The sequence below is a fragment of the Cetorhinus maximus genome, chromosome 18 (genome assembly GCF_964194155.1).
Source record: "Cetorhinus maximus chromosome 18, sCetMax3.hap1.1, whole genome shotgun sequence".
Taxonomy (NCBI): Eukaryota; Metazoa; Chordata; class Chondrichthyes; order Lamniformes; family Cetorhinidae; genus Cetorhinus; species Cetorhinus maximus.
Window position 1 is genome coordinate 69,094,915 of NC_135896.1, and position 15,989 is coordinate 69,110,903.

Consider the following 15,989-nt stretch of genomic DNA (forward strand, 5'->3'; position numbering starts at 1 on the left):
TGGGCCGCTCTGATTAGCCTCATTTGGTACCTCTACGTTGGCACATGCATAGGCAGCCCTGATGTTCATAAGCAGGAGATACCCAAGAGAAGGTGAGGGTGGCCAAAATGGTCTCATAGATCAAATTACAGATTGCTAGTTAAATTTTCACATTATTAACGAATGTCACATCTTCCTGGCATCCAAAGCACCCTTGCTGTTGCTACTCTGTATAATAACTATTAAAATACCGGCACAATTAGTTGACAAAAATGCTTTGGCCCTGCATGGTGGAGTAGTAGAGCATAAAATTTGTTCAAACAGGTATAAAATATCATAATTAAAGCAAAATACTGTAAATGCTGGAAATATGAAATAAAAACAGATAATGCTGGAAAAACTCAGCAGGTCTGGCAGCATCTGTGGAAAGGGAAACAGAGTTAACGTTTTGAGTCCATATGACTTCTTCACAGCTGAAGAGAGGTAGAAATGTGATGGATTTTATATTGTTGAAGAGAGGGGGTGGAATAGATGGAGCAAAATAGAAAGTCAGTGGGAACTCAGACATTTGACAAAGGTGTCATGGATGCATGACTAAGGGAGTGGTAATAGAGTGTTAAAGACTAGTAGTAGCACAAAGGTCAGATAGCAGAATGTGTTAATAGTAGAACAAGGGTCGGCGGTCTCTGAAAGCAAAACATAAGAACAAGTTACAGACTGGCTCTGTGGGGGGCAGGCATTGGGGGAAAAAATATATATCAAAATGGAGGACAGAGTTCATGGTCTGAATTTGTTGAACTCAATGTTAAGTCCAGAAGGCTGTAAAGTGCCTAATCGGAAGATGAGTTGCTGTTCCTCCAGTTTGCGTTGGGTTCACTGGAAGATTGTAGCAGGCCAAGGACAGAAATATGGGCATGAGAGCAGGCTGGTGATTTGAAATGACAATGATTGGAAGGTCTGGATTATGCTTGCGGACTGAGCAAAGGTGTTCTGTAAAGGATTCATCCATTCTGGGTTTAGTCTCCCCAACATGGAGGAGACCGCATTGTGAACAGAAAATGCACCTCGTTCAATTTAGTCAACTGTAAGTGAATCGCTGCTTCACCTGGAAGAAGTGTTTGGGGCCTTGGACAGTGAGGAGGGAGGAGATATTGGGGCAGGTGTTACACCTCCTGCAATTGCATGGGAAGGGGATGAGGTGTTGGGGGTTTTAGAGGAGTGGAGTGTCACGGAGGGAACTGTCCCTATGGAGTGAGGGGAGGAGAAGATGTGTTTGGTGGTGGCATCATGTTGGAGTTGGCAGAAATGGTGGAAAATGATCCCTTAAATCTGGTGGCTAATGGGGTGAAAAGTGAGGATCATGGTTCTGGGTGAGAGCAGAAGTGCGGGAAATGGGTCAGACACGGTTGAGGGCCCTGTGTGACGGTGGGGGGGGGGGGGGGGGGGGGGCGGGGACTGCAGCTCGGGATCAAGGAAGATATGTCAGAAACGCCATTTTGAAAGGTAGCAACATCAGAACAGATGCGACGGAGGAGGAGAAACTAGGAGAATGGTGTGGAGCCCTTACAGGAAGAAGGGTGTGAGGAGGTGTAGTCGAGCTAGGGGAGTCAGTGGGCTTGTAATGAATATTGGTAGACAGTCTATCACCATAAAGGGAGACAGAGAAGTCAAGGAAGGGAAAGGGAGTATCAGAGGTGGACCATGTGAAGGTGAGAGCAGTTTGGGAATTGGAAGCAAAATGGATAAATTTCTCCAGATCCAGCCAAGAACATGAAGCGGCACTGATCCAGTCATTGATGTACAGGAAAGAGTTATGGGAGGGAGCCTGAATAGGACTAGAACAAGGAATGTTCTGCATACCCCACAAAAAGATAGGTATAACTGGGGCCCATGCAGATACCCATAGCCATACCTTTTATTTAGGGGAAGTGAGACAAGTTAAAGGAGAAATTGTTCAATGAGAGAACAAGTTCAGCCAGGTGGAGGAAGGTGGTGGTGGATGGGGATTGTTCGGGCCCTGCTATTGCACCTTCCCATGCAATCACAGGATGTGTAACACCTGTCCCTTTACCTCCTCCCTTCTTACCATCCAAGGCCCCAAACATTCCTTCCAGGTGAAGCAGTGATTCATTTGTACTTTTTGTCAATTTAGCCTACTGCATTCACTGCTCAAAATCCAGTCTCCTCTACATTAGGGAGACTAAACGCAGACTGGGTGACTGCTTTGCAGAACAACTTCACTCAGTCCACAAGCATGACCCCAACCTTTGTGTTGCTTGCCATTTCAATTTGCCACTTTGCTCTCATGCCCATATTTCTGTCCTTGGCCTGTAACAATGTTCCAGTGAAGCCCAATGCAAACTGGTGGAACAGCACCTCATCTTCCCATTAGGTACTTTATGGACTTCTGGATTTAACATTGAGTTCAACAACTTCAGACCATGAGCTCTGTCTTCCATTTTGATGTATCTTTCTTCCCAACCCTTTCCCCCCACAAGGCCAGTCTGTAACTTGTTCTTATGTTTTGCTTTCAGACAGCGCTGACCCTTGTGTGGCTATTAACACACTCTGCTAGCTGACCTTTATGCCACTATTAGCTCTTGCCTTAGTCTTTAACACTATCATTACTACTCTTTTTGTCTTGTGTCCATGACATTTTTGTCAAATCTCTCCCGAGCCTATCCCTGACCTATTTTGCTCCACTCGCTCCGCCCCTCTCTTCAACATCATAAAATCTATCATATTTCTACCTCTCTTCAGCTCTGAAGAAGAATCATACAGACTTGAAACGTTAACTTCATTTCTCTCTCCACAGATGCTGCTGAGTTTTTCCAGCATTTTCTGATTCTATTTTATATAAAATACCATATATGCACAATAATCTCAAAGCTACATTTGCCATAATGTTAACCTGCAGGATTCGCAGAAGAAGGAAAAGAACTGCATTTATATAACACCTGTCATTTACTTAAGACATCCTGAACCATTTTGCAGTGTTTTATTTTGAAATATAGTCAGCAAAAACGTTAGCCAATTTGTACACCCAAACCGAAAGAACGCTGCTGCTTTTCTTCAATTAATATTGCCAGATCTTGTCCACCTGAGCAGATGAGACAATATAATATCAAACTCATGTCCCTGAAATGGGGCTTGGACTCAACAATCTGAATCACTGAGCCAGGCTGACATTTGATCCCTAATGCAATTCAATTTGGTTACAATTTGAGGCTTGGGCCCTTGCTGTAGCATACTAAATATCACCCACTACCTTTGAATTAAATTTTTTACCAATCCTTACTTGACTTGCAGAGGCCAGCTTGTGCAGCTGGCTGGCATGGCTCAACCTCCATCATCAGAATCATCCTCAGACTGCTCGTCAGGGGATGAGGCTCGCTCCATTAGATCCTCCTCTGCCAGGACTTTCCCTCTCTGGAGCACCAGTTCACAATGCATAACATCCCACAACCATAAGTGATACACAAGCAGGAGAGTACTGAAGAGCATCACCTGACCAGCCCAAACTTCCAAATCTCATTTTGAGCAGTTTAATGGAGGAAGCGTGTCTCTTCTTGTACCTCTTCTCAAGATCTGCACATGGCTTTCAGACTGGTGTCATCAGCCATCTTTTGAGTGGGTATCCTTTGTTACCTAGAAGCCAGCATCTAAAGCCTCCCATGAGCAGAACATCTCTGGCTCCTGGTAGTGTCTAAGTATGTATGCGTCATGACCATTCCCAGGATACCATGCATAGACCTGTATTATCCCTTGCCAATGGTCACATACAAGCTGCAGATTGATAGGATAGAAGCCTTTTCTGTTCACAAAGGCCCCTGGTTGTTCCAATGGTGCTTTAACTGCCACATGTGCAATCTATGACCTCTTGCTTTGGAAATCCTGCAATGTTAGCAAAGCCTCTGGCTCTGTCTGCTTGACTGGCATTGCCAGTGCTAAATGAAATAAACTCACGGACACACCTGAATATTGCATCTGTAAAAATCTTTATGCAATGATTGGCCGCCGCTGGTTGTGAAATCCCACAAAGGTCTCCAGATGATGCCAGGCAGGGCCCTGAGGTGAAAATAATTTAGGGGTACTGTTACCTTCAATGCCACAGGCATAGGATGTCCACCACCACAATATGAGGCAATCTTTCCAGTCAACATGTTAGACTGTGTCCCTGGAGAGTCACAGTATTCTCAGACACTGGCACTCTGCCATTTGGAGGTGTGTCATCATTTGCCTATATATTTTATTGGTATGATAGTGCCTTTGTCTACCTCAGCTTGCCAGCTGCTGTTGTCTCTCCTCTGCAGGTCCTTGCTCAACAGCAGGTTTCTTCACACCTTCCTGGACCAGAGGGCACACCTGTCCCTGGCCAGCTTCCCTCTTCCTTGTCCTCTCCTCCTCACTGGTGGAGAAGCCTCCTCCAGAATGGACAATGCCCATTGACCTCCAGGTCCAATTGTAGGGTGCAGAAAATTCAATTTACATCTATCTCTAGGTACCCTTCCCTGACAATATCTCCCAGCAAATGCTCAAAATGATTATTAAAGTGGCTTGCAACACTAGCAATCTCTCCCACCTTCTCCAGCCATAGTCCTTCTTGCAGCCTTTCTATTTGCCGTTGGAATGCTTCCTGGCGTAATTCCCTCCAAAGATGTTCCCATGCATCCATTGAAAACTGGTGAGGGCAACATGAAATCTCAGTCTATTGGCCAATTAACAAGCTTAATAGCTTGTTAATTAGCTATTTAAAAAGTGGGTGGGCTGACAATTTCGGTTCCTGCCCCACTTCTGGTATTATTGGAGACCAGTGTGATGACATCAGTTAGCGCCCTGCCGTCATCACACCGGATTTCACGTAAGCTTGGGGGCGGGTGGGTGGTAAGCGGTCCCAATTTCAACATGTAAAAGTCAGTATGTTCTGAAAATGCAAAGCATTGCCCAGTTTCAGGGAGACTTTCAATGCTAAATATTGCTTCTATTTTCAGGGTGATACCTTTTCTTCTGCACTTGAACTTCTGCTGTTCAAGTTTATTTTCATATCAATCAAAACCAACATTGTGGGAAAGTAGCTAAATTATCTAAAACCAGATCCGATGTAAACATAAATACCCGCTTCCTTACTCAATCAAATTTAATAAGACTGATATTTATTTCAAACTGTAGGGTATTTGTAAAAATTAGTTCACACAGCTTTCAGGAAGTTGTGTTAAATACGTTTTAAACCAGTCTAGAGCCTTTAACTGAGGTTACTTGTCACTGAAATCAAATGACCATCACACTGTTTTCAAACACACTTACTGAACCAGTAACATTACTTTTCTCCAACATGCAATACATTGTCTCTTACATAATGCAAGCTCCAGTTATAAAGGTATCTCTTCTTACATACTGTCATGTAAACTAAGCCTTTCCATTCCTGATTTCATTTTGAATAATTTGTAAAATAGGAGAAAAAGCACATGCAGTACCAAATGTTAATATTCAGGCCTAGATTTCTACAAAATACTGCACTAGCAGTTTGTTAGTATTGTCATAAGAGTCTAATACGTTGGCAAGAAACAGTTCATTCCCTTTGAAAATCAAGGCATATGGTAGCTGCTGGATCACTTTGTTACTGCCAAATAATCTTTGCAAATGCCTTTAAGGATATCAGGCACGACCTTGTTGACCATCGGGAAATCTCTCACAAAGAAAGTATGTGAATCTTTGGGTTCTGAAGCCATTGCTTTGAGTTCATCTTGCATTGCCCATGAAATTCCAACTGAATATATTATGGTACCTAAAACAAAATGTAGAAAATCATAAACTCCTAAGACAAAAATTTCAGTTTTGAAAATCAACCCAATATTACATTAGGTTCTGTGCATAAACTTCCTAGGGGGATAATATGAATTAAGAGCAGAAGTAGGCCACTTGGCCCCTTGAGCCTGCTCCACCATTCAATAAGATCATAGCTGATCTGAATGTAACCTCAACCCCACATTCCTGCCTACCTCTGATAACTTTTCTCCCCCTTTTGATGTCCAAGTAGGTCCCACTTGCAATTCCTCAATATTTGGATTCTAATGTGGAACCTAAAATGGTCTTTACTGCAGACAATGCTGCTGACTGATTAGTTAATGTATATCCTTTTTGAGTGTAGCTTCTGAAAACCACTGTTAGCAAATTTTATTTTATTGAATTTCATTCTGTTAACATTTAGCAATAACCAAGACCACAAACAGTCATCATACCCCAGAGTTCTTTAAGGCTCTATATAAATGCAAGTTTTTCTTTCATCATGCTTTCTTTCCATGCAAAAGCACCTGGTCACTCAAAATGCTAATCTGTCTTCTTATTCAATATGAACTCATTAAAATGTCATTTCGGGCTATTTATTTCTCTTGTAATGTTTCATTATTGCAAATCTATGGTGTGTTTTAGAATATACTGTCTTTTATTAAAAAAAGGTCTCTGGAGGTGCATCAGTGCAGTGATTTTATCACGAATTGTTCAACCTAAATATTTTACAACATTGGGGAGTGCAAAGGAGTACTAGTACTGTGGTCACAATTGCACTTACAGGAATTTCCCAAATTTATCCTTTCCATCAGACACATGAACAGAAGTCACTTCTAGTAATGGGGACAGAAACGTGCAGATAATTAAACCCAAGCGGCTCTTCCTACTGACTCTGGTAGACCTCTGGGAGTGTATTGGCTGCTTTATCCCTCAGCTGGGGGGTTACATGGTGTCGGTAGCTCAGTGTGAATTTAAACTGAAGAGCAATTTATACTCATTTATTGTAAAAATAAAGCTGCACCACACTCTAGCTATCTTAGCTGTGATTATGTTTTTATTATCCAGACAGATTAGTTACCTGACTGATGTGCCTCAGTTGCTGGAGCTTTAACATCATCATAAGATTGGCCATCAGTAATGACAATCAGCACGTTCATATTGTTGTTCTTCAGTTTTCCAAACAGATTCTTTGTGGCGTAAGTAATTGCGTCCCCGGTGGCTGTGCCACCACTCCAGTAACGGATGTTAGTGACAGCATTTAGCACTGCATCCTTTGTTAAATAATCACCAAAATCAAATTCAGTTCTCTGATTGTACGTGAACTGAACAGCACCAACTCTTGCACCGATCTGATAAATGTCAAAGGGTTTCACAATTTCAGAGATGAAGTCTAGAATGTTGCGAAAATTGACATCTCCGACGCTACTCGATCCATCGATTAGGAAGCCAAGGTTTACTGAATTGTAACATGTCCTACTGCATGTCATCTGGCTATAGGAGCACAACCTTTGTGCTAAAGGTTTTAGAAACTTGTACATCCCAAACCAGTTTGGAATAGCATAGGAAAACAGTCCATTGTTTTTGCAAACAATCTGAGAATGGAGAAAACGATTAGAAAGCAAATATTGATCATTACTGTGATGACAGTGAAACACTTCTGTCACATTTGCTCTTTTTTGGAGGCAATCATTGTTGAGTAATAAATGATACAATTATATTGCATATTTGATACCAGTAACTGGAGTTAGCAAATGTCCAAATGCTGGTTAAGTTTATAATATTAATAAGAAAAGCAATATTGATTTTTGCTAACATTGTTGGTTCTTGCTGACATTAAAATGCTTAAAAATGAAGTATGAAATGTTATCAGATGATTGAACCTTTTAAAGTTACTGCTAAAGGTTGCAGTAATGGTGAAGCAGATTGCTGTCCTCGAATGCACTCGTGCTACAAGCCAGAATTCAGCCCAGCAACTTCAGTCTTAAATTGTTAAGTACATTTTACAACAATATGAAGCCTCAACTTTAAAAATTGGTAATATATCTCTTATGAAAAAAAAGCAACGGAGCAGAAATAATACAGAAAAAGCCAAAATTATGGTGAATCCATAACAATTTATAACAAATTATAAACTGATTGTATTCAGCCAATTTGCGTTTGGTTCTTTTGAAGTGTGTATCTAGCAGAGGTGTGTTTCAGTGAATCTCTCTTATTCTCTGAGTTGCCTAAATTTAGCAAATTTGTTAATTTCATAATACCTGCTCAGAAATCATTAAGAAATGCATCAAATTAAACAATACCAGGTACAGAATTATTACGATTAGAATAACTATTTTACAAGATAATGAAGACTAAAAGCAAAATAATTTTACAGATATGGCAGCACATGCACGTGTAGCAAAATGCTGAGGGGAGCTGTTGAAATGTCAGGTGTAGCGGATTAAAAATGATAAGTCTTTAATGTTGTTGTTTACTGCTGCAAATACAAATGGTTGCATTATTTAACCTGTCTCATTGAAAAGCTGTAGGTTATAATCAATTAGCCATTACAGAGACATGGTTGCAATATTCTCAAGGCTGGGACCTGAATATTCAAGGGTTTTTGACATTTTTGAAGGATAGGAGAGAAGGGAAAAGGAGCTGGGGTAGCTCTGTTGATAACAGATGAGATCAGTGCAGTAGTGAGGAATCATCTTGGTTCAGAAGATCAAGAGGTAAAAATCAATTTGGGTGGAGATAAAAAATAGCAAAGAAGTCACTGGTGAGAGTAGTTCATAGGCCTCCGAACAGTAATTACACAGCAGGACAGAGTATGCATCAAGAAATAAGGTTTTCAAGAAAGGTACTGCAATAATCATGGGTGACTTAAATCTTTACATCAATCGGACAAATCAAATTGGCAATCGGAGCTTGGAAGATGACTTCATAAAGTGTAATTGGGCCAGTTTCTTAGAACAATACATTTAGGAATCTACCAGGGACCAGGCCATTTTGAACCTTGTATTGTATAATGAGACAGGATTAATTAAGGTCCTCATAGTAAAGGATCCGCTAGGCAAATATGATCATAACATGACAGAATTTCACATTCCGTTTGAGAGTGAGAAATGCAGGTCTGAAATTAGTGCGTTAAACTTAAAAGACAATTACAAGGGTATGGAGACAGAGTTGGTTAAAGTGGACTAGGAAAATAGGTTAAAGGACAGTAAGACATTTAAGATTTTCCATAACTCTTAACAAAGATGTATTCCATTGAGGAAGTAAGATTCTACCAGAAGGATGCACCATCCGTGACTAACTAAGGAAGCTAAGGGTGGTACCAAATTGAAAGAAAAGGCCTGCAATGCTATGACGATTAGTGGTAGGCCAAAGATTAGGAAGGTTTTAGAAACCAGCAAAGGATGGTTAAAAAAAGAGAGGGAGAAATTAGGGTATGAATGAAAACGAGCAATAAATATAAAAACAGATGGTAAAAGCTTCTATGAGTATGTTAAAAGGAAAAGAGTAGCTAAAGCGGGCATTTGTCCCTTAGATTGGGGAATTAATAATGGGAAATAAGGAAATAGCAGAGGCTTTGAACAAGTATTTTGTTTCTGTCTTCCCAGTAGAAGGCACAAAAAGCATCCCAAGAGCAGTTGAAAATCAAGAGGCAAAAGGGAGGGAGGAACTTGGAACAATCACTATCACTATAGAAAAAGTAATGGGAATAATAATGGGACTTGAAGCTGACAAGTCCCCTGGACCTGGTGACCTGCATCCTAGGGACTTAAAAGATAGGCTGCAGAGATAGTGGATGCGTTGATTGTAATTTTCCAAAATTCCCTAGATTCTGGAAAGGTCCCAGTGGGTTGGAAAAACGCAAACGTGACACCTCTTAGAAGGGAGACAGAAAGCAGGAAACTATCGACCAGTTAGCATAACACTTATCATTGCGAAACTGCTAGAACATTTAGAAAATCATTATCCAAACAGGCTGTCATTATGTTTTGTGAAAGAGAAATCACGTTTGACAAATTTACTAGAGTTCTTTGAGGATGTAATAAACAGAGTGAATAAAGAGAATCAGTAGATGTAGTGTATTTGGATTTCCTAAGGGCATTTGGTAAGGTGTCACATAAAATTTTACTCCACAAGATTCATGGTGTTGGGGTGATATATTAGCATGGATAGAGGACTGGCTAACTTTTTTTTGTTCATTCATGGGATGTGGGCTTTGCTGGCTGGGCCAGCATTTATTGCCCATCCCTAGTTGCCCTTGAGGTGGGGGTGGTGGTGCAGTCAATGTGGTATAGGTACACCCAGAATGCTATTAGGAAGGGAGTTCCAGGATTTGACCCAGCAACAGTGAAGGAACAGCGTTATATTTCCAAGTCAGGATGGTGAGTGACTTGGAGGGGAACTTCCAGGTGGTGGTGTTCCCATCTATCTGCTGCCCTTGTCCTTCTAGATGCTACTGGTCGTGGGTTTGGAAGGTGCTGTCTAAGGAGCCTCAGTGAATTCCTGCAGTGCATCTTGTAGATGGAGGGAGTGAATGTTTATGGATGTGGTGCCAATCAAGCGTGCTGCTTTGACCTGCTTTGTCAAGCTCCTTGAGTGTTGTGGGAGCTGCACTCATCCAGGCAAGTGGGGAATATTCTATCACACTCCTGACTTGTGTCTTGTAGTTGGTGGACAGGCTTTGGGGAGTCAGGAGGTGGATTCATAGCCTCTGGTCTGCTCCTGTAGCTGCAGTATTTATATGGCCAGTCCAGTTCAGTTTCTAGTCAATGGCAACCCCCAGGATGTTGATAGCGAGGGATTCAGTGATGATAATGCCAATGAATGTCATGGGGTAATGGTTAGATTCTCTCTTGTTGAGATGGTCATTGCCTGGCACTAATTGGCATAAATGTTATTTTCCACTTGTCAGCCCAAGCCTGGATATTGTCCATGTCTTGCTCCATTTGGACATGGACTGTTTCAGTATCTGAGGAGTCACGAATGGCGCTGAATATTGTGCCATCAGCGAACATCCCCACTTCTGACCTTATGATGGAAAGAAAATCATTGCTGAAGCAGCTGAAGATGGTTGGGCTGAGGACTGTACCCTGGGGAACTCCTGATGTCCTGGAGCTGAGATGATTGACCTCCAACAACCACAACCATATTCCTTTGTGCTAGGTATGACTCCAAACAGTGGAGAGTTTTTCCCCTGATTCCCATTGACTCCAGTTTTGCTTGGGCTTCTTGATGCCAAAGTCGGTCAAATGCAGCCTTGATGTCAAGGTCAGTTACCCTCACCTCACCTCGGGAGTTCAGCTCTTTTGTCCATGTTTGAACCAAGGCTGTAATGAGGTCAGGGGCTGAGTGGCCCTGGTGGAACCAAACTGGGCATCAGTGAGCAGGTTATTGCTAAGCAAATGCTGGTTGATAGCACTGTTGAAGACCCCTTCCATTACTTTACTGATGATCGAGAGTTAACTAATGGGACGGTAATTGGCTGGGTTGGATTTGTCCTGCTTTTTGTGTACAGGACATACCTGGTCAATTTTCCACATAGCCGGATAGGTGCCTGTGTTGTAGCTGTACTGGAACAGCTTGGCTAGGGGCGCGGCAAGTTCTGGAGCACAAGTCTTCAGTACTTTTGCCGGAATTTTGTCAGGACCCATAGCCTTTGCCATATCCAGTGCCTTCCGCTGTTTCTTGATATCACGTGGAGTGAATTGAATTGGCTGAAGACTGGCACCTGTAATGCTGAGGGCCTAACAGGAAACAAGAGAGCTGGGGTAAATGGGTCATTTTCAGGTTGGCAAACTGTAACTAGTGGAGTGCTGCAAGAATCAGTGCTGGCGCCTCAACTGTTTACAATCTATGTTAATAACTTGGATGAAGGGACCGACTATTGTTCTCCTCATCTCCATCTTAAAAGGGAGACCCCTTATTTTTAAACTCAAACCACACCTCGAATACTGCTTGCAGATTTGGTCACCTCACTTAAGGAGGGACATCATTGCATTGGAAGCAGTTCAGAGAAGACTGATTCCTGGGATGAAGAGGTTGTCTCATGAGGAAAGGTCAAGCAGGTTGGGCTTATACTCATTGGAGTTTAGAAGAACGAGAGGTAATTTTAATGAAATATATAATACTCTTGAGGGGCCTTGGCAGGGTAGATGCTGAGAGGATGTTTCCCTTGTGAGGGAAACTAGGGAGCATAGTTTCAAAATAAGGAGTTTTCCATTTAAGACAGAGATGAGGAAGAATTTATTTTCTTGGGGTCATTAATGTGTGGAATTCTCTTCCCCAGCGATGCAGTCATTAAATATATTCAAGACATATCTAGACAGATTTTTGGGGGACACGCAGGAAAGTGGAATTAAGGCCACAGCCAGATCAGCCATGATCTTATTGACTGGTAGAGCAGGCTCAAGGGGCCAACTGGCCAACTCCTGCTCCTATTTCTTATGTTTTTAGGTTCTAATTATAATAGCTTGTGAAACGGCCTTACCTTTTCCATGTAATTGGGGTCTTGGACCATCTTTTGCTCTTCTGGAAGGGCTTTTGCAATTGTGATGATAAAAACATTCATGCCAGATTCTCTGGCCAAATTTGCTGCTCTTTCAATTTCATCTGAGGGCCATCCGTCCACCAGAACAACTATGACTTTTGGATACCCAGTCCGTGTACCCTTATCGGGTGTGAAAAAGCTTTCTGTTGTGTGGATTAGAGCTTTACCTAGTGTATAAAATTAGCATTTATGAATAACTTTGGGAGAATGTTTCCAGAAGCTCTGAGCAATTTAATTTCGAAATGCTCAGGGAGGCTTCTGTGACAAAAATTGATTGTTCCATGGTATTTTTAATCAGTTAATCAACTTTTTTGAGACTTATCCCCATATCCTTGAGTCTTCCAAGTCCATGTGAATATTAGAAGGTCAGTGGGCACGGGGAGAAGGCTAAACTATGCTCCTGGCCTCTTTAGCAGCTGCTAGGAGATATGAGGCACCTTCCAAGCAGATCCACTCCCTCCCCACCCCCACCCTTGGTCAAACAGCATCACTCAATTTAAGAACTGAGTATTTTGTTGGAATTAAACTTTTGACCAACACATTTTATGCCAACATTTTGTGAGGCTCCATTAGCTGTACTGATACATTGCCCTCAAATATTTTGTTGCTTGGCAAGTAGAATTTGTTAAATTTAACCTACAAGAAATGTTATTTGACCATTAACCAGGAAGCAAAAATATTTAGAATAAAGGAAAACAGGAAAACATCTATGGTTTAAGAAGTGAACCACTGAGGTAGGAGAGTTCCTCAACGGATCATTAAAAAGTCAGATTCATCTAAAAAGAAGTAGAAAGCAAACCAATTAGGGTTTGGAAATGGGGAAAGAAACAGGAATTAACTTTTGTTTTTAGATCACTAGGCCTGGATTTAAACTCTCCCACCGCAGCTAGCAAGTAAAATTCAATGGTGTCAGCCAACATTACAAACAAATGCGTACCACTTACTAGCCGTAACTTTGAAGTTTTTGTTTTGAAAGACTTATACTTCAAAATCAGAGAACAGAAATGCTTTTGTATTCTGGCAAAAGCAGTACATACTGCTTTACATTAAATATTTCCATTTCAGATGTAGTTGATAGCTAATTCTCTAACTTCAATCAGTGGTTCCTCAAGATTCTGTTCTCCTTATCACGGTTTCTTCTCCACATCAATGCACTTGTTGACACAATATCCAAACTTCCCATGTCTTTTGAATGAATCCACTCTGCATTCCTCAGCTTCTTTCAGAATGTACAGGTACAGTGCACACCTTTATTTTTTCTCATTAGCATATGAATTAGGAGCAGGAGTAGGCCACTTGGCTCCTCGAGCCTGCTCCGCCATTCAATATCATGGCTGATCTGATCGTAACCTCAACTCCATATTCCCACCTACCCCCGATAACCTTTTATCCCCTTGCTTAACAAGAATCTATCTAGCTCTGCCTTAAAAATATTCAAAGACTCTGCTTCCACCCTTTCGAGAAAGACTTAGGACCCTCTGAGAGAAAACATTTCTCCTCACCTCTTGTCTTAAATGGGTGACCCCTTATTTTTAAACGGTGACCGCTAGTTCTAGATTCTCCCACAAGAGAATCCTTTCCACGTCCACCCTGTCAAGACTCCTCAGGATCTTAGATGTTTCAATCAAGCCACCTCTTAATCTTCTAAGCTCTAGCGATACAATCCTAGGCTGTCCGTCCTTTCCTCATAAGACAACCTGCCTGTTCCTGTCATCAGTCTAGTAAACCTTCTCTGAACAGCTTCCAATGCATTTACATCATTCCTTAAATAAGGAGACCAATACTGTACACAGTACTCCATATGTGGTCTCACAATGCCCTGTTTAACTGAAGCATAGCCTCTCAACTTTTGTATTCAATTCCCCTCCTAATAAACAAAAACATTCTATTAGCTTTTCTAATTATTTGCTGTACCTACATGTTAACCTTTTGCGATTCATGCACAAATTCATTGCACTGATAATCAAGATCTTTCAATTATTTGAAGACTTTTTTTTAACAGCACTGCTTATCTAGGTAACCTAGTGGGTCATTTTCAGGTTGGCAAACTGTAACTAGTGGAGTGCGGCAAGATCCGGTGCTGGGGCACCAACTGTTTACAATCTATGTTAATGACTTGGATGAAGGGACCGACTGTATCATTGCCAAATTTGCTGATGAAAAGCAAGTAGTTAGGAAAGCAAGTTGAGGGTACAAAAAGTCTGCAAAGGGATCAGGTTACCAGAGTGGGCAAAAATTTAGCAGATGGAGTATAATGTGGGAAAATGTGAGATTGTCCACTTGGCAGGAGGAATAGAAAAGCCGAGTATTGTTAAAATGGAGAGAAACTACAGGATGCTGTGATACAGAGGGACCTGAGTGTCCTTGCACATGAATCACAAAAAGTCGGCATGCAGGTACAGCAAGTAATTAAGAAGGCAAACAGAATGTTGGCCATTATTGCAAGGTGGGGTGGAGTATAAAAGTGGGGAAGTCTTGCAGGAGCAGTCCATTAAGCTTCTCGAGCTTGCTCTGCTATTTGATGAGATCGTGACTGATCTGATTGTGGCCTCTACTTTCCTGTTTACTCCCTATACCCTTTGACTTCCTTGTCAGTCAAGAATCTATCTAACTCAGCCTTAAAAATATTCAATGATCCTGCCTCCATTGCTCTCTTGGGAAGAGAATTCCATAGACGAACGACCCTCTGAGAGAAAAAATTCTCCTCATCTCCATCTTAAATGGGAGACCCCTTATTTTTAAACTCAAACCACACCTCGAATACTGCTTGCAGATTTGGTCACCTTACTTAAGGAGGGACATCGTTGCATTGGAAGCAGTTCAGAGAAGGCTGATTCCTGGGAGGTTGTCTCATAAGGAAAGATCAAGCAGGTTGGACTTACACTTATTGGAGTTTAGAAGAACGAGAGGTAATTTTAATGAAATATATAATACTCTGAGGGGGCTTGGCAGGGTAGATGCTGAGAGGATGTTTCTCTTGTGAGGGAGCATAGTTTCAAAATAAGGAGTTTTCCATTTAAGACAGAGATGAGGAAGAATTTATTTTCTTGGGGATCATTAATGTGTGGAATTCACTTCCCCAGTGAGCAGTGGAGGCTGGGTCATTAAATATTTTCAAGACATATGTAGACGGATTTTTGGGGGACACGCAGGAAAGCTAGGTAACCTATTGGTAATGCTAATGAATCAACAACGCAGCGATTGAAAGTGCACAATCCACCACTGCAACCACCAGAAAATGCCTGTGAAAGCTGCTGGGTTCTTTGTAGAAATCAAATTGGTTCACTAGTGCCTGGGAAGGGAAACTGCTTAGTCTAGTCTATGTTTGACTGCAGCCCTACAGTACACTTAACCTCAGGAGAACTTGGGGTACATAATGTGGGCTTAACAGTATGACGTACATGATTGATGGCTGCACCCTTATTCTTCCATCTGTTGACTTTCCTGTCATAACATTTCCTATGATCTTGAACAGTGTCTCCGGCCTGAATTTTCCTGTCGGCAATTTGGGGGCGGGGCCCGCTCACCGATGGGAAAATGATGCAGGATGACATCGGGAGGAACCCCCGACATCATCCCGGTCCCTTTAAATTTTTAGGAAGGCGGGCGGACAGCGAAATCAGCTGCCCGCCTGCCAACCTGTCAATGGCCAATTGAGGCCATTGACAGGCTAATTAAG

The 15,989-nt window shown here is 41.8% G+C and overlaps 1 protein-coding gene across 3 annotated transcripts in view; it reads right to left on the reverse strand.

The window, feature by feature from the left end:
- Nucleotides 1-5,125: 5,125 nt before the first annotated feature.
- coch (coagulation factor C homolog, cochlin (Limulus polyphemus)) overlaps nucleotides 5,126-15,989 on the reverse strand; it is a 67,699-nt gene continuing 56,835 nt past the window's right edge. For all 3 annotated transcript variants that reach the window (XM_078562877.1, XM_078562875.1, XM_078562876.1), the window contains exons 10-12: nucleotides 12,251-12,477; nucleotides 6,845-7,358; nucleotides 5,126-5,764 (exon numbers count right to left, since the gene is read on the reverse strand). In XM_078562877.1, coding sequence (XP_078419003.1) covers nucleotides 5,589-5,764; nucleotides 6,845-7,358; nucleotides 12,251-12,477 — 917 coding nt within the window. In that variant the 3' untranslated portion in view covers nucleotides 5,126-5,588. The remainder of the gene's footprint in view (nucleotides 5,765-6,844; nucleotides 7,359-12,250; nucleotides 12,478-15,989) is intronic.